Genomic DNA, 23,284 nt, shown 5'->3' on the forward strand with positions numbered 1-23,284 from the left:
CTTTCTCTCTCTCTCTCCGCTCACAGCCCCATCCGCCCTGCCCAGGTACACTAGCTCAGAGCTAACAGCTCACAGCCCTGTCTCCCCTGCCCAGGTACACTAGCTCAGAGGAGTTTGCAGCTGATGCCCTGCTGGTTTTTGACAACTGCCAGACCTTCAATGAGGATGACTCTGAAGTGGGCAAGGCTGGGCACATCATGCGCCGCTTCTTTGAGAGCCGCTGGGAGGAGTTTTATCAGGGAAAGCAGGCCAGTCTGTGAGGCGAGGAAGGCAGGAGTCACCTTGTGACATCTTCTCCAACCTTCCAGACAAAACCTGCCGTTCTCACCTGCTGACAGCTGCCCCAGGTGGATTCAAGTCAGACAATGCTGATTCTTGACTCTGCCCTGGGCAGCACCCACACCCTCTCGTTCCTAATCCCTTTCCTCCCTTCCTCTTCTTGCTCCTTAAATAAGAGATGCAGAGATGAGGTCCTTCTGGACGGAAAGCCAAAAAAGAAAGAATTTTCCTGTTTTTTTCCCCTAATTAAAATGGAGAGAGGTAAAGAAATCCTCTGTCCCTCTTCCAGCTTCCTCCCCCTTGTACGTGCCTCAGCATCCTGGGGCTCTTTAACAATAGCAATAGTTCTAGTGAATGTGTGAAACCGAGAAACACTCTGTACTGTGTGCGGACCCGCAGTGACGGCCAGTAAAGTGGACTTAACTCCAAGTGTGTCGAGCCGGACACCGGGCCCTGAACATGCTGCTTCCATGTTCAGTCCCTCCCCACTTCTCACCTCCTCTCACTCATTCATTTCTAACTCCTCCCTGTTTTTAAGATTTTGTCCCACCTAGTAATGTAAAACTATCGTGTACGGGTTCTTTCCCTTCCCTCCCCAGTCTTTTTCCCTTATGTGGAAAACAAAGTTCAGAGTTCCCCTCTTTCTGTCCTCATCTTCTGCTGATAGTTAACCCTCTTAAGGTGTTGGCTCCTCCTCACATGCTGAGTTTCTGTGAGTCTCTAGCCTTTTCTGAAGCTTGGTGGCTGGGGAGCAGGCAGGCGGGCAGTGCCCTAGGCCTTCCAGCCTCCTTCCCCTGCTTCCCAAACCTCCCTCCCTCTTGGGAACTCCTCAGGGACAACTACTGCTGAGTTTGAGTGCTCCTCTGAGATGAGGGCCAGGTAGCAATTGACTGGCCTCAGAGAGAGGAGGAGAGAGGTGGTTTGTGTGTGTGTGTGTGTGTGTGTGTGTGTGTGTGCACCTGCACACAGATGAGAGTTGTGATTGTGACGCTGTAGTGTGATGGAATCCATTGTGCCCCACATGTGTTTATTCCTGCCTTCCCTTTGTTTCACACCATCACCTTTTGTCTTTGGGAAAACACAGGAACTATTTCTCTGGGGATGAGGCCGTCTCTCCTCATGGTCGTTTCTTTTCAGCCTCTTCAAACTGCAGTCTTCTCAGCAGGAACTCCTCCTCCTCTCACTAGCTTTGAGTCTTGAGTGTTTGCTAGGAGAGGGGTAGAACTGGATCTTAACCATGAGTATCTGGGTTTAGCTGTGTTTTCCTTCCTTATACCTACTTCATATCCCAGGACCCTTTCTCCCCCAGCAGCAGAGACCCTGGAGCACAGGATGGGTAGAGAGGAGAATCTGGGTCTACCACTGCCCTGTATGTGACTAAGCCCGGGTTAGACCCCAGCACGAGAGGACAGCTGCTAACTCCAAGCTGTAGCCATGGGCCACTGGCCCCTGCTTTCCTGCTCAGCCAAGCCCCTCCCATCAGAAATTACGGGTACTTGCACTGGGGAGGTGGCTGCTAGCTGGCCTGAGCAGAGAGCTGAGGCATCCAAGCAATGTTCCATGGGTGGGTGAAGGATGCCAGGTGAGGTGTAGCATTCCTTGTACTCCAGCAGTACTGAAGGGTGGGGCAGCGCAGGTTCCTGGGCAGCCCCGACTCCTCCTCAACCCACCCGCACCGCACTCCCTGTTGCCTATTTCTAAAGTCGCCTTTTCTGTCGATGAACCTCAAAACTTAATTTTATTTGAGAATTTTTTTTTTGCTTTTAAATAAGAGGTGGATTGAAGAATATTTGAATTGACTTTATATTATGCATAAATATTTATATTTTATCTAAATAACTGCGCTGTAACAAACTTTGTGTTAGTCAAATGTTTGGAACTGTTTCCCCTGGCATAAAGTGTACTGGAGTCATTCGTTATTGGAGGTGAGGTAGGAGGGAGAGTGGAGCCTGGCTCTCTGTTCTGTGCTCCTCTCCCAGCCCCGCCCCTCCCCTCCCCTCCCCTCGGGACCAGGCACTCTGAAGGTGGAGGTCCCAGACCTGATTGGAAGAAATGGGGGCTGAAGGGATTGTGGGGCAGGACATGATCAAAGGGGCCATTTCTCACTTTTCTTTCCTCATCTTCACTGCCCCTTTAGCTACGTGGATTTCCTCTTGTTGACAAAGAGTATTTGGTAGGGAAAGCAGGTTAAAAATAAAGACAGCCCTCCCCCGCCCTTTGTGTCCCCTCCCCGGTGACAGCAAGAAACCATCAACACCAACCAACAAGTTTCCATGTTCCTTTTACAACAAAAGGGACTTTTTATATAACCAAATGTGGTGTTTTAGTGACTTTTTGATAATGTACAGTTTTTTGTGAATTTAAATTTATTTCTTTCTATATTTTTAGGACCAATCTCATTTTTAATAAGGTTTAAAAAAAGGAAAAAAATGTCTAGAGAAAAAAACTCGTTTTTGCCATGTGATGTTCCACAGGTGCAGCTGTAGAAAAGTGCTTGTCATTGAATAAAAACCACATTTGATAAAGACTGAAGAAGATTGTGTGTTTCTCTCCTGAAGCATGGGTTGACCTGTTTTCTGGGTCTTCTGCTAGCATGGTGGAACACTCACTCGGTGCTTCTGTGCTGGGTCAGCCATGGGGCAGGAATGGGCAAGTCACCACCTTTCCCTCTACACCACAGACAAGACACTAAGACCGGAAGGAGGCTTTTGTGTTTTATTTAAAAAAGAAAGAGGTTCATGTTAGCAAAAGTAAAGCTCTTCCAATCACAAGAAGGAACAGGGCCAGAAGTCAGCCAAGGAGAGTGAGCGAGAGGTAGTGTTGGCGCAGGCGCAGGAGAGTATAAACTACAGGTTTCTGGGTAAACGGGAAATGTACAAAATGTGTCTTAAATTAACTTCTCTCCAGGGTAATGAGTGCATCTAGAAGTCATCGACCGACCCGCCCAGAGGGGCAGGAGCAGAGATGTCCATTCCAGCCCTCTCAAACTGCAAACCACTACCACTCAGTTCTTACTCTCTGGGGTCTTACGCTATGCTCCAAAACTAGCCTCTGACTGCACAGCATAGCCCCTGGCTTGTTATACATTTCTGGAGAGTTCACTCTTGCAGGTGATTGAGGAGCCAATGTCACTAGAGAAGACAATCCAGAAAGAGCAGTTTGAGTTTTGGAACTGAGGAGTTTGCATTTGTTCCAACCCCAGGAAGACAAGGGCACTAAAGGAGGATGTGAGGCAAGTGGGTGCTGTGAGCCTTGAGTTGTGAGACTGAGGTAGTTGAGTGAGGATGAGGATGCTTGGACAGGAAACGCTTGTTTTGAACAATCGGAGCAGTGGTCACAAGGGTGACGAGGGAGGGCATCAGGCTTTGGCATCGCTGCCAGGGAGGCTCAGTAGAGAGCAGAGGAGACAAGGGGGTTTTAACTGTGGTCTCCTAGTGCTCAAAGGCACTTCTAAGAGGAAGGCTGCCCAGAAGTAGAGGGGTCAGCTTGCTTGAAATTGGGAAGAATCAGTCTAACAACCACGGATTGTATTTACCTCTAGACTTGCCTTGTCCTCTGATTTCGGGTCTAGAAAAAGGCTGGGTGAGTTTGGACCTACCACCTATACTCAACTGTACTGCTCTTGGCAACAAAACTTGACCGGGAGGGACAGGAACAAGAACAAACTAGTTCCTTCCCCATCATGGCAAATAATGCTTCACTACCCCCCCCCATTTTTATTATTGAGTGCTTCCTCTTTTCTAAGCCACTTAGCTCCACAGGCTTGGTCCCCATCATTGTTCCCACATATCCCTAATGTCAGGACCTGTCTCCAAAAGTCCAGTCCATCTACAGTCTGAACCAACAAGGCTGAAAGGGATGCCAGTGATAGTGGGACGGTGAACAATCACACAGTGTTGTGAGCTTTGGGCAGGATGGTGGAGAGGTGGCTTACAACTCACCCCAGTCACTACCTTCCTGAGTAATGGGCTAATGAGGAAAATAGAGAGGATGGAAATCACCAAGCAGAAATTACACTGTGCCATTAGCCACTATAAAAACAAAATTACAGGTTGCCCTCATTTCCCATGCTCACACCTGTCCAACCAGAAACACTAGAATCTAACCAGTATACTCAAAAGGAAAACCTCAAAAGGTAATTTCAAATTTTAAAACTGTCAGCTATTCAAATTGCTTTAAAACTACAGAAAAAAAAATGAGTTTTAATAGGCAGTGAAGGATCATTGGTGACAAGAAGACTGTCAGCAGGGCTTCCCCCAGTCCACAGGACAGAGCTCTGCATTTGTTGGCCTCTGTCTCTGAGGGCTCGAGGTTGCTAACAGTACAATCTTCCAGAGGTTGGAAGCACCAATGAGAAAACTGGTAATTTTGTACTTCATGCTCTCCACTGGCCTCAACCCCTCAGTCTAGAATACACAGAAGCACAGGCAGACCAGGATTCCCAGCACTGCAGTATGAGCAGGTACGGAGCTCCTTTCAGCACCACCACGCGCTCTATGCCTCTCCTCTTTCACACTGACCTCTGGACACATTTCCCCATCTCCATTTGTACCTGTGACGTGAAGCGATGTGATGTGACAAGTCACATTGTGTGGGGAAGGTCTTAATGGTAGGCATGTTTAAAGGTCCCCTCCTGACCTTTGAGTGGCCAGGGAGCTGTGAGTCTTGCCTTTTCCTATCCTAGCACCCTGTTGTCCTTCTACAAGAAGGAAAATGATTTCTGGTGTTCTGGTTCCCTGGGGAAGGGGTCCAACCACACCAGGGATGGGCTGGGCATTAGAGAGCTCAGTCCATTCTCAAGCATGCACAGTACACACAACAGTTCTTGCTAACATCCCTTCAAACTGTGTGCACTTGGCATGTACATACAACCAAGGGTGAGCCCTGCTAAGATGGCTCTTGACTTGAGTACAGCCATGTGCAGCCGGGATGAGAGGCTATGAGAACCCAGGCAGAAAAGATCCTCCAGGAGGCAGAGTGAGCAGAATTCAAAGTCACAGTAGGGCAGAGGGAAAGCTACCTCCACGGTCCACACTAATGTACCTGTGTGTTGCTCTCCTTCCCCCAATTCCATGTGAAAATTAAATCAAATTCATAAAATTAAAGGTCATAAAAAGGTGATGTCTGCCGGGCGGTGGTGGCGCACGCCTTTAATCCCAGCACTTGGGAGGCAGAGGCAGGCGGATTTCTGAGTTCGAGAGTTCGAGGCTAGCCTGGTCTACAGAGTGAGTTCCAGGACAGCCAGGGCTACTCAGAGAAACCCTGTCTCGAAAAACCAAAAAAAAAAAAAAAATAAAAAGGTGATGTAGGCAGGCTCAGCTAAATGGAAAAAAAGAACAATGTGGACAAGAAGAAAAAAACTAGCTAGGTGCACTCAGAGTGGGAAGGATCTCTGTGAGTTCAAAGCCGCTACATTGTCAGCCAGCCAGGACTGCACCATGAGACCCTGCCTTAAACAGTACGTGTGGGGGTAGGGGTGCAAAGTGTGCGCCGAGAACTTTGCAAAGCAATTTCAAGCCTGCATATTTAAAACACATATTGAAAATAGTCCATAACTAAACTTGGCAAGAAGGGCTCCTTCATTGACTTTCCAGCACTGCTATTAGTTCTTTTTTAAAGAAATCATTTTAAAGGCCTTCCTAAGCAATCCCAACATACCCAAACCTCTTGAAGATGAGAAGCAGCTCAACTGGTGTCTTTGGGGTAGGAGAAAGGTTCGCTGCAATTAAATACAAGGCAAGAAACTTCTTTTACAAAAGAAAAAAGTCTTTTTGATCTTGAATGTAGCACATTCGGAAAACAACGCAGTTCCTCAGATTCCATCAGCGATGGGAAAACAGCCCAAGGAGGAGTGCATAGGCTTATTTCCCCAGGTCTGGACCTGTGGGGGAATGACAGCCATGTGTTAGTGCTCAGCACAGTCTACAGCTTGGCTGGTGTAGCAGGATATTTATTCAGCTACATTGTATTCGCTGTGGAGCTGGATGATTAGGCCGTAGAAGAGGAGGTGGAGCTGGGAGGAGAAGAGAGGAAGGGGAGGAGAAGAAGGAGGCTAGCAGCCATGGAGAACCACGGATGGGTCAAAAGCTGTCCTGGGTAGCAACTTCTATCAAAAGGTTAGATATTGGGTAACAACTCTAATTGTGTGGGCATCTTGCTGATTGAGCATTTCTAAATATATAAATCCTTTAGATAACCATTAAGCTGTAAGAGTCTCATTTCTATCGGGTCCTTCAAGGATAGAAGATACTGTCTGGGTCTCAGCCAAGCTTTGTGGATGCAGCGTGGGGGATTGGCAGAGCCATCCCCCACGCTGGCATCTTGTAGGTGCCAGGGCCTATGTATCTAGCTAGCCAGAGCCCCGGTCAGAGCTGAGGAGCAGTGGAAACATGGTGGCTGCCCAGGTACAAGCCAGACTGGGCACTGTTTTCTAAATATCACCCCTACAGGCTTGTAACTTGCTAAACCCTCTGGAGTCTGGGAGCATCTCCAAGAGTTCATTTCTGTTTAACAAAGATGGGGGAAAGAATCCTAAAGGAGGCATAAACTGGAGACAGTATGAGAAGGACATGACTGTTAATTAACCTGTCTGGCTACAGGCAAGACCAAGCAGCAAGCAGCCCTCTCCCAGCTCAGCAGAACCCCACCATAAAGTTCTTACCTCATTACTTGCTGAACTGGAAAGGATAAACCCCATGGTCTGAGGGAGGCTCCACTGCCAGTTGATTCTGCTGACCGTTGTTCTCCTGTATCGCAGCCAAGGAAGGTCACTGAAACATTCCTACACTCACCTCTCACTAAAGCCTCTCCAGCCACTCCCCAAATGCAAGTGTGCACCCAGCATCCAGGCTGCCAGAAAGAGGGCAAAGTGGTCCAGCTACCTTGGAAAATACTTCAGCAGTTGCTCATTTGAGTATTGAGGCAACTGAAGTCAGCATCCCTGTCTGAACTGAACTGAGCAGGATGGCTAAAGGCCAGTGAAGCCTTCCTCCTGCACTCCTCACACCCACCAGTGAGGAAGTCAGCAGTACTGAGAGAGAAAGGAGTACAGAGATCTGCCCTTGATGTGTCCTGGCCTCGCTGCAAAGAAACAAAGTTCCTACCTCAACAGAAACACTGGAAGAAGGCACAGCTGAGTACTGGGGGATGTAAGCTCCTTGCATAGCGGCAGCTGTCGGCATGAACTGGAAGGAAAACAATGGTTCTCAGCGATTTTAAAGCCCTTGGGAGCTTTGGAAAACACAGACCTTTATTGTTGTGAGTGCTTCTTAAAAATGTTCCTGGGGTACCCAAGGACTCCAGCTAGAAACACGTTGACTTCCCACCCTCACTGCCTTCCGTCTCTTCCTCCACACCCTCACTTTGCTGTTACCAGCTCCCCTGCACCAGTCAGGCCAAAAAGAACCCTGAGCTTCATCCCTTTCCTTTTAGTACTCGAGGAGGAGGAGTTCTAGGAAATGAGCACTGGCACCTAAGCAAACCCACAGATGTTTAGACCACACTTAGTTCCGTGACTGGGAAGCAGGTAAGAGGTAGGCAGGAAGGCAGAGCGTCTGTATGCCCACCTTACAGATTCTTTTCTGTTTTTCCATGGCCTTGAACTTTTAAGTCTTCCTGCCTCAACCTCCTGAGTACGAGGAGTACAAGTAAAGGCTTCACTGGCCTTTAGCCATCCTGCTCAGCAAATGCTCAGTTAGAGGCATTTACTCCAGTTCTGAGTATGCCTTCGCTGAACCTGAGACACTTGCGTCCCGAGTAACTACTGGTGCCAAGGAACATTTCCACAGCCCTATCTTACTCTGCAGGGGTTAATAATTATAGACAGTCCTTTACCGTGCCCAGGCTGTTGAGTGACAGGTGTCCCAGTTGCTGGGTAAGAGGTCCCATCATGGAGGCGGGCTGGAGAGAAAGGGGGTGGTCCATCCCTGGTGTCAGAACTGAGCCCTAAAGGAGGCAATGAAGGGAATTGTTAGGCAGCAGCCTCCTGTAAAGACACCTGAGGCGGCAACGATGCCAAGCAGGGCCACCAACATTCTGGTTTTGGTTTGGTTTGTTTGTGTTTGTTTGTTTTGACAGGGTTACTCTGTGTAGCCCTGGCTATCTCAGAACCCTGTAGACCAGGTTGGCCTTGAACTCACAGATCCACCTGCTGCTGCCTCACGAGTGCCGGGATTAAAGGCATGTGTCTCTACACCCAGATTTTTAATTGCTTTTTAAGAATAGTTTATTAACTGTACTGGAATCAGGGAGCAAACTACACAGGAACTAGAGCACTGTCTGCTGACATTTCCAAGTCCTGAGAATCAACCCAAGCAGTAACCCATCTCTACAATAGGAATAAGTACCCTCACCTTTAGTCTGCAGGGACCTATGTCTAAGAATAACAAACCCACAGAATTAAGGTTACTGTTGGTTTGCATAATGCACTGAGGCAGAACTCACACCCATACAGCCTGCCATCAAAGCCCTTTGCTTTCCTTTACATCAGATTGTCTCTTTTGCTTCTGCCCACTTCTGAACACTCACTGAAGGCTGCGTGAGGTACGACTGGTGTTGCATCCAAGATGGGTTAGGTACTTGTAGAGGAGATGTCTGAATCACTCTCTGATATAAGCAAAAACAAATAAAAATGTTAACTGCCTAGGCTCGGTGACTGAGAATGTTCAGCAAAGCCCCCCACAAACTGACGTGTGTCCCTTCAGAACACAAGCTGTTTAGCCAGACTGTGGTGATACATGCCTTTAATCCCAGCACTTGGGAGGCAGAGGCAGGCTGATCTGTTGAATTTGAAGCCACCCTGGTCTACAGAGAGAGTTCCAGGACAGCCAGGGCTACACAGATAAACCCTATCTGGAAAAACAAAACAAAAGAACAAGCTGTTTTTGCTGGGCATGGTGCTGGGATACCTTGAGTCCTAGCTCTTGAAAGGCAGGTCAATCTCTGATTTAAGGCCAGCCTGGCCTACACAGAGAGTTCCTTCCAGACCTGCCAGAGCTATATAGTGAGACCCTGACTCAAAAACTGTAAATGTTAAAAAGAGCTGTTAACAAATACTAGCAACTTATAACTCGGATAACCCAGTTAAAAATAGGCAAAGGGGCAGATGAAATATCTCAGTGGGTAAAAGCATTTGCTACCAAATCTGAAGACCTGAATTAGATCCCCAGAACCCACAGGGTAAATGGAGAGAAATGGAGAGAACCTTCCACAGATTGCCTTCTGACCTTTACACACACACATACACACACACACACACACACACACACACACACACACACACGGGCTGGGGGGGATTGACTGGGAGCTGGCTCAGCAGTTGAGACCATGTTCTGCTCTCCTAGAGGAAACACTCATAAAGTAAAGGACTATTAGAAAGATGTGAGAATAACAAAACATATTAGATATGGTTACATTTTTATAAAAATGATTCCCAAGGCCGCACACACATGTATTTACTCACATGAAAGTGATCTACAGTGAGAGCAAAAAGAGAAGCAGATGATTTAAAAAAAAAAAAAAAAAGGTCTCTCTTATATAGCCTTGGTTGTCCTGGAGCTTGCTATATAGCCCAGGATGGCCTCAAACTCACAGAGATCCAACTGCCTCTGCCTCCCAAGAGCAGCTAGAATTAAAGGTGTGTGCCATCATGCCCAGCTCAAGAGGATGTCTCTAAAAGTGTGTGTGTGTGTGTGTGTGTGTGTGTGTGTGTGTGTATATATATATATATATATATATATATTCACTCTATACATGGGCATATATGTATATACACATACAGGAAAACATGCTATTTATATACATACATAAATCACGTTATGCTCCTGCATACCATTTATGTGTGTGTACTATAGAAGTTTTATATTCATTCACTTAACACACACAGTAGGAAGAGCCTCACACCTTACCTGATAGGAAGACACAGGAGATGGAAGATATGGGGCTAACGCAGACTGAGCAAGCATCCTGCTGTGGGCGATACTGTAAGGAGCTGCGTAGAACCTGTAGGAAAGGGCTTTGTTCAGTGAGAAGCCTCAGGAAACCAGAGCCACCTCCACTAACTGCTATTTGAAAATCAAAATGAAACACCCTTACCCATTCTGAAGAGCTGTGGTGGGGTCATAGGTCAAGGCCATACCACCCTGTAAGAAAGAATGCAATGTTCGTATTGCCAGCCCAGAGTACCCACATGTCCCACTCACTACAGGTTTTGGGGACTACACGGAAGAGCGAGGAGACGCTTGGCAGGGCTCAGCCACACATCCTGCTCTCAAGTGTCCCACCAACAGCGAGGAAACCAGGTCTCATCATTTCCAACTCTGATGCTTTTATGGTTTGTGCTTCCTCTGGGAATCTTTTTACCATGTCTCCATTCCTTGGCCAGGCCCGTCCATTTTGCACAAATTTTCCTTGGTTCTGTCGTTTCTTTGGCCCACCATCAGCAAATTTACAAAGTAAGGGATCGGAAGGTGCTATGGAGAGAAAACACACACAGTAGCTAGGCCATGGTGCAGCGCCTCCCTCCTCTAGTGGCTCCCAGCCCCAGTCCCAGAGGCCTCACCTGCTACTCCAGGGGGCGTCTTTATATACTTTCCATTAAAGTGGGTGATGATGGCTTCACACTTCTCTGTGGACTCCATCCTAAGACGCACATGAGGAGTAAGGCCACCTGTCCGGGATATGGGTCCTACACATACCCAGTGAGAAAACCCAGGCTCCTAGCCCCATAAATGCTCAAGAACGTTTCTGTCATACATGTTCATTTCGAGGCACCTAGCTTTCCTTTTTATTTTTTTTTTAAGACGGGCTATCTGCCTGGCCTCAAACCCTCTGTCTGAGGATGGTTTTGATCTGATTCTTTTGTCTCAGTGTTGCAATTGCTGAAAAGCTCTACCATGTCTGACTATTATGCAGTGCTGGAAATTGTCACGCAGGATGAGCCAGCACTCAACTGACTAACTGACTGACTGACTGACTGACTGACTGACTGAGTAGCCCAGACCCTAATGGTAGGCTGATGAGATGGTTCAGTGGATAAAGGCACTTGTCCGCAGGCCCAGGAACTTGAGTTCCATCCCTGGAACCCACATGGTAATAAGGACAGAGCCAGCTCCTGATGGTTGTCCTCTGACCTCCACACACGAACATGCACATATGTTCATACAAAACAAACAAACGTGAAGTTTTTTCAGTGCTTACAGAACTACTTTTTAAATATTCCTAATGATGTCAGCATGGTGGTGCACGCCTTTGATCTCAGTATTCAAGAAACAGAGGCTGGTGTATCTCTGAGAGTTCAAGGCCAGCCTGGGTCTACTTATCACCTTCCAGGCCAGCTGGGGTGACAATGACACTTTGTCTCAAATATAAAGGAGTGAGGTGAAATGGAGAAACGGCTCAGTGGGTAAGAGTACCTACTGCTCTTGCAGAGAATCCAGGTTCTGGTGCAAGTGCTTACACAGTACCTCACAACAATGTGTGATAACTTACAGGGGATCTGATGCCCTCATCTGACCTCTGAAGGCAACAGGCTCACACCTGGTCCACATACATACATGTAGGCAGAAGACTCATACACACAAAAGTAAATATTAAAAGGAGAGAACTGACTCCTGTGAGCTGTCCTCTGGGCTCCACAGAAATTGATGGCACATTCGTTCTCCCCCCCCATGAATTGATAAATAGATAAATAAATGCTTTCTTCTTTGTTCTGGAACTCACTCTGCAGATGAGGCCAGCCTCGAATTAAGAGATCCACCTGCCTCTGCCTCCTGAGTGCTGGGATTAAAGACATGTGCCACCACCACCTATCATAAATAAATAAGGGCATGAGGGCTCTTGTCCTATAAGTGATACAGAGGGGGGAAAAAGCACTAAGGAATGAAGGCGTGGCCACCAGTGGCCATTCACCACCCAGAGCTCTGTAAGTCAGAGCACTCAGGAAGACTCTGACAGCATTCTCATCTATGCACCAGATACCATTTCCTTCCAAAGCACAGACGACTGAACAGTTCCTGCTTGGTTTTGATTTTTCTGAAATGGGAATCTTGTACAGCCCGTGTTAGCTCTAAATGGGAGATTCCCCCTGACTGTTCACATGCTAGGATTTCAGCAGCTCTATACTTGGGCTGGCAAGATGGCTCAGCAGGTCAGGGAGCTTGTTGCCAAGTCTAATGGCATGAGTTTGATCTCTGGAACCCACATGGTAAAAGAGGAAAATGATTCCTAAAAAAGTTGTCCTCCGACTATCCCCCTCCTGCCATGGCAAAGTCTACGTGAAGAACTGCCTGTATTGGGTTGACCTGTGAGCTTGTCAGCATGTCTCCCAGGGACTGTCTTCCATTAGTTCACGTGGGTAGCACCACTCCCTAGGCAGGGACTATTCCCTAGACGGGGGCTAAGGCACTCTAGCTGTGCCTGAGTGGAGAAAGCAAACTGAGCTCAAACAGGCAAGCGAGCATGCATGAACTCATCCTGTTGTGGGTTTTGTCTGACAGGGTCTCACTGCGCAAGCCTTTTTAGCCTGGAACTTACTCTATACACCAGGCTGGCCCTTCCATTCCACCCACTTCTGCTTCTTGAGTGCTGGGATTACAGGGAACACCACCACACCTTCTTTCCTAAGCGTTCTTTCATCGGGGTGTTTAATCGCAAGAATAAAAATGGAACCAGGACACATCACAAAAGAAAAAGAGAGGAATGAATGAGTTGCCGCCATGAATGAGGCCTCAGGTTTTAGCATGTACTGCAAAGAACAAACATAGGGAAGGGAAGAGAGCCCACTTGGTAAAGTGCTTGCCATTCAAGCACAGAAATCTACGTTCAATCCCCAGCACCCACAGAAAAGCCAGGTATGATGCTGACAGCCACGGGCTTATGCAAGAATACAACATACTAAAGCTCTTCCATAAACAGGCAAGAAAACCCACCCCAAATTGTTTGACCATTTAATTAATTAATGTGCTAGATATCCTTTTGGTATAGAGGGGGAAAGTACTATGATTACCAAGGGTTTCCATAAACAGGGAAAGCAGAGAACTGCCCGAAAGTATAAGGGCTATCACCGTACAATGGCCCAAGTAAAGCCAGCATTCAGGAGGCTGAGGCAAGATGGTCTCAAGTTCAAAGTCAGCCTGCGCGTCACATCAAGATCATATCACATCTCTAATTAAAGAAAATAAAAATAAGTTTTAAAAAGCTGAGAGCTGGGTGGTGGTGGCACACATCTTTAATTCCAGCGCTTGGAAGACATAAGCAGACAGATTTCTCTGAGTTCAAGGACAGCTTGGTTTACAAAGTGAGTTTCAGGACAACACAGAGAAACCCTGTCTTGGAATACAAACAAATAAACAAGCAAACGGTGAGCAAGCCAAAAATTGAAGAACACAAGTCCAGTTACTCTTCCTCTTGTATTACCTAAGGTTACCATTAGGTGGCGCTACTCAGACTGAGCCTGTTCAGAACTTTTTTTTCCCCTAGCCACAGCTTCTATTTTATTGGGAAGAAGAGAAGGGCTGTTTTCTTTCAGACAAGGTCTCATGTAGTCCAAGGGCTCTCCATCCTCTTCCCTGTATCTCCCAAATGTTAGGATCACAGGGTGGGCCACAGTAGCTACTTTACTCCCAGTCTGAGCAGGTAATAGACTGAAACAGAAAGGACTCAGACCTTTAAGCAAAAAAACGATTAACAACGGGTGGTGGTGGTGCACGCCTTTAATCCCAGCTCTTGAGAGGCAGAGGCAGGCGGATTTCTGAGTTCGAGGCCAGCCTGGTCTACAGAGTGAGTTCCAAGACAGCCAGGACTACACAGAGAAACCCTGTCTCAAAAAAAAAAACAAAACCCTCAAATTTTACTCTTTCCTCTCTGCCATCTTCTCTCTCACTCTTTCTCTTTCCCCCTCATTCTTTCTCTCATTCTCTCTCTCTTCCTCCTCTCTCTTTATCTCTCTATCTTTAATAAATCTCTATCTATCTTTAATAACTCCCTGGGGGGGGGACACAAACGATTAACAACTAACAGAATCTCCTTTTAAGTGAAACTCACTTGTTTGATTTTTTTTTTTAGTTTGTTTGTTTATTTAGTTATTGAGCTAGGGTCTCACTCTCAATTCGGCTAGTCTTGAATTCCAAGTTATCTCTCCCCTCTGAGCTAGAGGTCAAGCCTTGATTAGTTTCTGTTGTTCTTCTTTTATTTTTTGTTTGTTTTTCCAAGAGAAGAGTTGTTCTGTGTAACAGAGCCTTGACTGTCCTGGAACTTGATCTATAGATCAGGCTGGCCTCAAACACAGAGATGCACCTGGATCTGCCTCCTGAGTGCTGGGATTAAAGGCCCTCGCCACCACCGCCCTGCTTTTTTTTTTTTTTTTTTTTTTTGAGACAGGGTTTCTCCATGTAGCCCTGGCTATCCTGGAACTCACTCTGTAGACCAGGCTGGCCTTGAACTCAGAAATCCACCTGCCTCTGCCTCCCAAGTGCTGGGATTAAAGGCATGCGCCACCACTGCCCGGCGGACTTTCATTTTTGCTTTTGAGACAGACTCTCAACTTTCCAAGCACAGGATTACAGCAACAAACAGTTTGGGTGGTTTGTTGTTGTTTTTGAAGAACGTCTCCTGTAACCTAGGTTCATCTTCAACTTCTGATCCTCCTGCCTCCACATCCCAAGTGCTGGAATGTCACTAGACACTCATTGTATTCCATGCTGAAGATCAAACTGGGGTCATGCCTATTATTAGGCAAGTACTCTACACACAGAGCTACATCACCAGCCTGTCTTGAGCTGGGTCTCCTGATATAGTGCTAGCTAGACCAGCACTCACATTCTCTGAAACATTCCGGCTTTGAACTTGCAGTGATTCTCTGCGGTTGTCTCCTGAGTATTAGAATTGTGCCTGGCTCAAAAAAAAAAAAAAAAAAAAGAAAGTCTTTGCAACAATGTTTCACATGCATTTATTTTGTATGTGTGGGGGAGGGGCATGTGAGTGGGGAAATCAAACTTATTTTGGCAGGCTTAGCAGCAACCGTCTTTACATGCTGATCAACCATGTAAGTACCCAAACAAAATCTTTTGGGAAAAAAAAAAAAGTAAATCATTTTTAGGTAGGCTAGGATCAGGTGAAGCTCCATGACACATGAGCCCAGGAGAGGGCAGCCTAGAGAGGGCCAGATCTCAGTAATCAATCTCTATAGAGACTCAGAAATGTCCTACAACACAGGGCAGACACTGCACACAGGTTGTTCTAGGATGTAAGTCTCTCTGAAGATCTAAAGAAGCAGAACAAACCTTCCACTTTATCCTACCGATCTGAGGACCAGGTCTCTGCTCTGCTGTTCATTCTTAGGAGGGAAGGCAAATCTGGGGAGTCGCTCCCTCCTGTTTGTAATCACAGGCCTGACAGAATTTAAATGAGGTGGTGGGATGGGAATGCTCAGCCGTAAATGTATAGAATCAGGGGAACAAAAGCTAGGTTAGCAGAGACTGTGGGGAAAGGATGCTAAGGGATAGCTGTGAGGTGAGGCGTGGTAGAGAATGGCTAGAATCTCAGCATCTGAGAGGCAGAGGCAGGAGGATTGCAGCCAGTTCAAGTTATGTGCCAGGCCCTGAGTTCAATATTCAACACACACACACACACACATACACACACACACACACACACACGATTTACTACTACCAAGGGTTTAGACAATTTATATTGCACTTCTGTATGTATTATGTATGTGCAGAAGCCATAGCACATGTGAAGGTTAGAGGCCCACCTGCTGGGGTCAGTTCTCTCCTTCCACCTTATGGGTGCCAGGGATCAGCACCTTTACCTGCTGAGCCAGTTTGTCGGCTCTTATCAGGTATTTCTGACCATTATTTTGGTCTAGTTGGGGGTAAGGCCTTGTGTGTGTGTGTGTCTGTGTGTCTATGTGTATATTTGTGCATGTATCTATGTGTGCATCTGTGTGTGTGTCTATGTGTGATTCTGTGTATGTCTGTGTGCATATGTGTGTGTGTGTGTGCTTGAATGTATCTGTGTTTCTGGGTGTATCTGTGCAAGTATCTGTGTGATTCTGTGTGTGTGTCTATGTGTGATTCTGTGTGTGTGTGCATCTGTGTGTGTATCTGTTGCTTCCTAAGTTATTTCTTGTTAGCCACTCTCCATCATCCCTTACCTTGCAAAGCCGACCCCTCTGCTGGCCCCACTAGTGTCTCGAAGGATCCGAGTGGAGATAACCTGGCCGAAAGGCTTCAGCATCCCCTCCAGTTCCTGCTCGTCCATTGACAGCGGGAGGTTTGAGATGTATAAATTTGTAGGGTCTTGCTCCTGTTGCTATGAACATGAAAGTGAAAACTGAGACTCACATCTTACTCCCCAACCCATCCTCAGCCCTGTGTACAGAATAACGTCTGAGAAGAGAAACATTAAGGAGGATCCAAACAAAGAGAATTTTCTGTTTGTAATACCCAATCTTATCACCATGTACTATATACATCTAGTTCAGGAAGAAACATTAAAATACTTATCAAGTCTACTGCTGTACAATCCAGTAGCACAAGCCGCCAACCAGCTGTCTCTTTAAGAAGCAGGCAGAACAAGTTTTCCTCTTGCCCTGCAGCCTGGGCCCGAGGTTAGATTCCCTTTTCCTGACTTGTCAACTCCCGTAGTTCTGAATGATTTCTCTCCCTCTCCTCTACCACAGAGGGCTAAGGGGGAATACCTGATCACTCGTGGATGGAAAGGAAGCAGGAAGAGGAAACAGAAAAAGCAGGGTGTACTGCACAATGGTTTACCCCAAAGGTGTTTGGAAGCCCAAGGGAGAGGCTACTAGGGGCAGGGTGAGGGTTCCAGGAGGACCAAATGCTCATTGGCAGTTCTGCCCAAGGGCTTGATTTTGAATTCCTGATCCTTCCTTCTGTCTCCACCCCAGTGCTGGGATCACAGGTGTGTGCACAGTGCCTGCCCCAGAGCTGTTTTCAAACCTGTCAATCATTACTCTGCCTCAGTCAGTAGTTTCCAGCAACCTTAGTCCCACTTTCAACTTCCGATTCTTCCCCCTTTTTTCCCCCTAAAATTTATTTTTTACTTTACATCTATGGGTGTTTTTTTGCCTGCATGTATATCTGTATACAATGTGTATATAGTATCCATGAAGGCCAGAAGAACGTACTGAATCTCCTTCCCTGGAATTAAAGTTAAGATGCCTTTAAGGTACCCGGTGGGTGTTGGGAACTGACCCTAGGGCCTTTGGAAGGGCAGCCAGTGTACTCTCTCTAACCCACCTCTCTTCTCCTCCTCTTCCTCCTCTTCCTCCTCTTCCTCCTCCTCTTCCTCTTCTCTTTCTCTTTTTTTCTTTCGAGACAAGGGCTCACTCTGTAGCCCAGGCTGGCCTAAAACAAACTCTCACTATCCTTCTCTACCTCCCAAGTGCTGGGATGACCTCAGCCATCACATCTAGCTTCACTTTCCCTTTAACCATTAGAGAAAAGAATTGCTATGCTGGGGCTGGAGCGATGGCTCAGTGTTTAAGAGCACTGGTTGCTCTTCCAGAGGTCCTGAGTTCAATTCCCAGCACCTACATGGTGACTCACAACCCACTGTAACTCTAGTTCCAAATGGGCTGCCCTTATCAGCCTCTTTAGAGTATTCAAGGTGCCTCAGCATGGTAGAAGGGATTTCAGAAAGGCTTCTAGCTTTCTAGGGATGGACATGGGGGAGGGAGAATGAGCATACAAAATTTTCAGATCCAAGGAGATCAAAGCAGAAGGTACAGTTTTCTTCCTTTCTTGCTGTAGCTTCCTTCCCTTCCCCCAACCCCTTCTCCTGCTCACTCCCTGACCCATGGGAGCAATGGCAGGCCATGGAAAGCATTCTTCAGAACCTGAGTTGCACAACTGGCTTCTTCAGAGAATATTGCAAAACTATAACCATCTGTTCTAGGAAAGTGGGGCCAGGGAGGCCGAGAGGCCTGGCTCTCCTGCCTGCCAAACAGCTCAGTCTTCTCTAGCTCAGGTGGACCCTGGCCTGGCATGTCTGTGTCCAGATGCTACCAGAAAGCACTGCAGAGGGTTAGAGATGGCAAGGACCTGAGTCCAATTAACATCACCCACATCTGGTGGCTCCACACTGCACATGCACATGAGCACACACAGACACAGACACACACAAACACCACTCATGCACACACACATAAACACCACACGCATGCATGTGCACACACACACATATAAAAACTACACGCACATGCAAACACCACAGGCACATCTACACACACATGTGCACATGCACACACAAACAACACACATACACATGCATGTGCACATACACAAGTATATATATGCATGCGCGTACATACACACACACACACACTTGAACATTGGTAGACAATTCTTGCTTATCATTTTCACATTCCTAAGCACTCTGGCAGAGCCAAAACTGGCACTGTGGTACTGACTGTAACTCCTGGAGAGGCAGATGGTGTGGGAGAGGGGTGGGCGCTACCCTACCTTTGCCATTTGTGCCTGCACGCCACTGGCTTTCAGTGCAGTTACAGCCTTCTGTGCTGATGTCGGACTGTCGAAGTCCACAAAGCCATAGCCTGGAACGGAAACAGCGTCATGGGAGGTGGGGGGTATAAGACAGGTAGGAGGCCCAGGCTTTTCAGGAGACAGAAGAAGATTTATGGTTCATGTAAATGATGGAGTGGGGAAGAGAGATTGAGAGTTTTCAGGTGACTGTCCAAGTGACCCCTCACCAGAGCTCAGGCTCAATCTGTGGCTGAGGATGCCCGCGGAAATGAGAATACCTTGTGGTATTCTATCTTTCTCCTCACTGAGAATCTAGAGCTTCAGACCTGAGGTATTAAATCCTAGACTTCATGCACATCTAAAGGCCTCCATCTCTTCTCCAGACGGTCCCCAGAAATCTAGGGAGGGAGGAATACAGCAGAGAGGAATACAGCAGAGAGGAATACAGCAGAGCGAGCAGGTACCAGATGGAGGCAGTCCTTCCTCAGACATGTTCAAATCCACAACTGTTGAGCATTGGGAAAGAATACCTACTGGGCTGCCCTCCTAGCTCCCTGAGTTTGTGTTTATGTGGATAATGAGAAACTTCTCCCTGCATCTCCCCACCCAGGAAGACACTTGACCCAGAGGGAGATGAATGCACACAAAGGAACGCAAGCCACAAAGCCTTCTGCCAGCACTTCCCCTAACAGCATTTTCAGCTCCAACTCTCTGCTCACCAACAAGTCTAAATACCTGTTGGTCTTTAGGCCCCAACCTCCCAGCTCCTCCCAGGCGCTGGCTGCTCAGTCTCCCAGAAGCAGGAGACAGAGGCACAGAAAGTGGCTCTTCTCTCTCTCACCTTTGCACTTGTTTGTGGTCTTGTCCAGGATGGCCTTAGTGGAGACAATCTTGCCATACCTAATGGAAAGAAAAACACAAGATGATGTTCTGGGGGCAGGGATTACAAACCGCACAGAGAAGAATCCGGTGTGCTGGTGCACACCTTTGAACCAGCGCTCAGGAGGCAGAACCAGACGGAACTCAGTGAGTTAGAAGCCAGCCTGGTCTATGTAATGAGTTGTAGGACAATAAGATCTATTTAGCTTTGTCTAAAAAACAACAAAAAAAAAAACCAAACAGAACGAACAAACAAAACAAAACAAACCACTGTGTTAATTTTCATCCCAGCGACAAAATGCCTCGAATAAATACTTTATTTTGGCTCGTGATTTCAGTTCATGGTTTCAGTCCAGCATGGCAGAGAGAATGAAGTACAGCTCCCAGCATGGGGAAGGGAAGGAGAGAGAATATAAACATCTATTTCCCTTTCTCTTCCAGTCTATATTCGCGGAGGATTTCCCTACTTCTTTTTATCGTCCCTGGCCTACCCAGACATGTACTTTAGTAATTTCAGAGGCTGGTGTGGTTTCCATGGGAAATGTCCCCATATGTTCTATGGCTGAGGACTGGTCCCCAGCTGCTGACATCGTTTTTAAGGGCTAGCACCTCATTGGAGTGAGCAAGTCATAGGGATTTTACAGCCTAGCCCTCCCCGGCTGCCCTTTGCTTTTGACATCAGTGTGACCATCCACACTCTTGCCACGGATCCTATCAGTTGTGATGGTCTGTTCCCCTCAAACTGTGGCTAACACAAACCCTTCTTCACTGAAATTGCTGTTTGTTGAGGTTGCTGTCCTCACAAAAGGAAAAAATCATTACGGTGCTTTCAGTCTTGGTTTTTCGAGACAGGGTTTCTCTGTGTAGCCCTGGCTGTCCTGGAACTCATTCTGTAGACCAGGCTGGCCTCGAACTCAGAAATCCACCTGTCTCTGCCTCCCAAGTGCTGGGATTAAAGGTGTGCACCACCACCGCCTGGCTCAGTCTAACTTCATTGTCAGCTGTCACAGTGTCCTTAATACAACCCTAACCCCACAAAGGCACCAGTTGAAAGAGTGACCGCAGTTCTTACAATACCAATACATTTGTCCTCTTTTGAGGGCTGGAGAGATGGCTCAGTGGTTAAGAGCTCTGACTGCTCTTCCAAAAGCCCTGAGTTCAATTCCCAGCAACCACATGGTGTCTCACAACCATCTATAATGGGATCCGATGCCCTCCTCTGGTGTGCCTGGAGACAGCTACAGTGTACTCATATAAATAAAATAAATAAGTCTGTGTTGGAATTCCTTGAGGAACAGAAATAACCCTTCCTTTTTCCTTTCCTTTTCTTTTTCCTTCAGTTTTTCAAGGCAGGGTTCTTCTGTGTATTACTAGCTGTCCCGAAACTCACTTTGTAGACCAGCCTAGCCTTAAACTCAGAGATCCACTGCTTCTGCCTCCCAAGTGCTGGGATTAAAGGCATGTGCCACCACCGCCCACCTAGCAAAAATAATTCTTGATTCTCCTTTTCTTATAGACAAACACCATTCATCCTATTAAAAATAATAAAAAATAAATCCGAAGAGATGGCTCAGCAGGTAAGAACACTAGGACCTAGGTTTGAGTTTCAGCACCCACATGGTGGCTCCTGTCTGTGGGCACCATATAGGCATGCACGCAGTGCACAGACATGCAGGCAAAACATCCATACACATAAATAACACAATTAAAGACGAGCATTTTAAAAATAATAAACATGCTCCCTCTGATCTCTTTCTCCCAAGGCTCTACTGATCCCTTAATGAGGCCCGATCTAAACATCTTTGGCTCAAATCCTAACTCTGCTACTTTCTAGTCTGATCTCGACAAGTCTTGTGACTGTCTATGTCCTGGCCTCACCACGGCAACCTCATCCCAATATTTTAGTGTCAACAAAGAGCTCCTCGTGCTCGTTGACCTGGTTTTTCCATCTTGTCGCCTTTATGAATGAGTTAAATTAATCTGTGACATGTTTTCACTCTGTATTTTATGAGATTTGTGTTTTCCAGCTTTTTGGAAAACCCTGTTGGCAGCAGGGGCCTGGACAGCTGACAGAGCTATAGTCATGAAGTAGTGAGGATCTTGGGTTACATCAGAAGCATCCTACAAGGAAAAAGCCGCTACATTGTATTCCAGGAGTGTGAAAATGTCAGAGACAGAACAGCAGCCATGAACAAAGTCAGAAATTCAAGAGCTTAAAGAAAAACAATGGGGAGAAACTAAATTTAAGATTGATACTCCAAAAAAAAAGCATTAAAAAAAAAATCTATCCTCTTATTCCTAAAGAACATGGATGGCTGATTAGTTTGTTTTTACCCTCTGGCTGCCTCCTCCCCACTCCCACCCTCCAGCTTCTTCAGTGCAGCTTCTGGAACCCAAAGGAATAGACAAAATAAGCCGGGGAATGCCTAGAGGTTCAGAAAAGAGCATATTAAAAAGAGGTGGGGACCAGCAGTCCTTGGGCCTTTTGAGGCAAGGAGTGATAAAGCAATGACTGTTGGCCGGAGGACACTCAAGCTGCTATCCCCATCAAGGCCCCAGGGTGGAGCCTGCTGTGGCCCAGCAGCCTGAGACTTTGAGCTAGAGTTTCCACTGCAGCTGGCAACAGCTGGGTCAGTGCTGCTTCCTCCTCCACAGAAGGAGCCCCTTCAAGAGAACCAGAAGTTCCAGTCCCAGGCCACACCTCTGCTTCCGGCCCACCAGAGTTTGGGATCCAGCAACCCAGGAAGAGATTCCTGGGACACAGGCAGGAAGTCCTTCTGAGCAGGAGAAGCCTGCCCTTTTTTAGAGAGGCTGGGCCCCTCCTCCCCTCCACAGGCTCCACCTAAGCCATTCCTTCTCCCTGCACTTACTCCAACATTGCTGTTTGACTGATTTGTTTCTTCCTTTATTATTTTATTTTATTTTATTTCATTTATTTCTGAGATAAGAGTTTCTCGGTGTAGCCCTGGCTGCTCAGGAACTCCATCTGTTTACACCAGGCTGGTCTGGAACTCAGAGATCACCTGTTTTCTCTGCCTCCCAAGTGCTGGGATTAAAGCTGTGTGCCACCATAGCCCGGTTTGTTTGACTGATTTTTACTCAGGCACACACTCACGCACACCAAGGAGTAAGTTTCCAGCATACTACTTGCATTCATAATAGCCATAACTGGTATCAATGCAAATACTTTCAACAACAGAATGGGTAACTCTATAGATAAACAAGAACAGATAGTATAGGGGCCGGAGAGATGGCTCAGCAGTTAAGAGCATTCACTGGCAGCTCTTCCAGAGGAGCTGGGTTCAATTCCCGGCATCCACATTAAGTGACTCACCTGCTTGTAACCCCAGTTCCGGAGCATCAGATCCCCCTCTGGTTTCAGATATATACAGTGCGTATAAACTCACACAAGCATATAAACATACATATAGATAGAGATGGATAAAAGTTAAAATATATTTAATCCCAGCACTTGGGAGGCAGAGGCAGGCGGATTTCTGAGTTCAAGGCCAGCCTGGTCTACAGAGTGAGTTCCAGGACAGCCAGGGCTGCACAGAGAAACCCTGTCTCGAAAAACCAAAAGAAAAAAAAATTAAAATATATAAATAAAACTAAAAGCT

General features: G+C 46.9%; 2 protein-coding genes across 8 annotated transcripts in view; one reads left to right on the forward strand and one right to left on the reverse strand.

Annotated features, from left to right (window-relative positions):
- The window catches only part of Baz2a (bromodomain adjacent to zinc finger domain 2A), a 36,785-nt gene extending 33,974 nt beyond the window's left edge, over nt 1–2,811 (forward strand). For all 5 annotated transcript variants that reach the window (XM_028786603.1, XM_028786602.1, XM_028786604.1 and 2 more), the window contains one exon: nt 95–2,811. In XM_028786603.1, the coding sequence (XP_028642436.1) occupies nt 95–260 (166 nt within the window). In that variant the 3' untranslated portion in view covers nt 261–2,811. The remainder of the gene's footprint in view (nt 1–94) is intronic.
- A 3,029-nt stretch (nt 2,812–5,840) lies between these two features.
- Rbms2 (RNA binding motif single stranded interacting protein 2) overlaps nt 5,841–23,284 on the reverse strand; it is a 42,458-nt gene continuing 25,014 nt past the window's right edge. For 2 of the 3 annotated variants that reach the window (XM_028786614.1, XM_028786616.1), the window contains 12 exons: nt 19,627–19,685; nt 18,765–18,856; nt 16,433–16,590; nt 10,838–10,917; nt 10,639–10,748; nt 10,372–10,418; nt 10,185–10,278; nt 8,806–8,883; nt 8,113–8,223; nt 7,383–7,463; nt 6,941–7,025; nt 5,841–6,160 (listed from right to left, as the gene is read on the reverse strand). In XM_028786614.1, the coding sequence (XP_028642447.1) occupies nt 6,945–7,025; nt 7,383–7,463; nt 8,113–8,223; nt 8,806–8,883; nt 10,185–10,278; nt 10,372–10,418; nt 10,639–10,748; nt 10,838–10,917; nt 16,433–16,590; nt 18,765–18,856; nt 19,627–19,685 (991 nt within the window). In that variant the 3' untranslated portion in view covers nt 5,841–6,160; nt 6,941–6,944. The remainder of the gene's footprint in view (nt 6,161–6,940; nt 7,026–7,382; nt 7,464–8,112; nt 8,224–8,805; nt 8,884–10,184; nt 10,279–10,371; nt 10,419–10,638; nt 10,749–10,837; nt 10,918–16,432; nt 16,591–18,764; nt 18,857–19,626; nt 19,686–23,284) is intronic. The other variant, XM_028786615.1, reaches the window with a different exon arrangement.

This window comes from Grammomys surdaster, unplaced genomic scaffold (assembly GCF_004785775.1).
Source record: "Grammomys surdaster isolate TR1022 unplaced genomic scaffold, NIH_TR_1.0 125562, whole genome shotgun sequence".
Classification (NCBI taxonomy): domain Eukaryota; kingdom Metazoa; phylum Chordata; class Mammalia; order Rodentia; family Muridae; genus Grammomys; species Grammomys surdaster.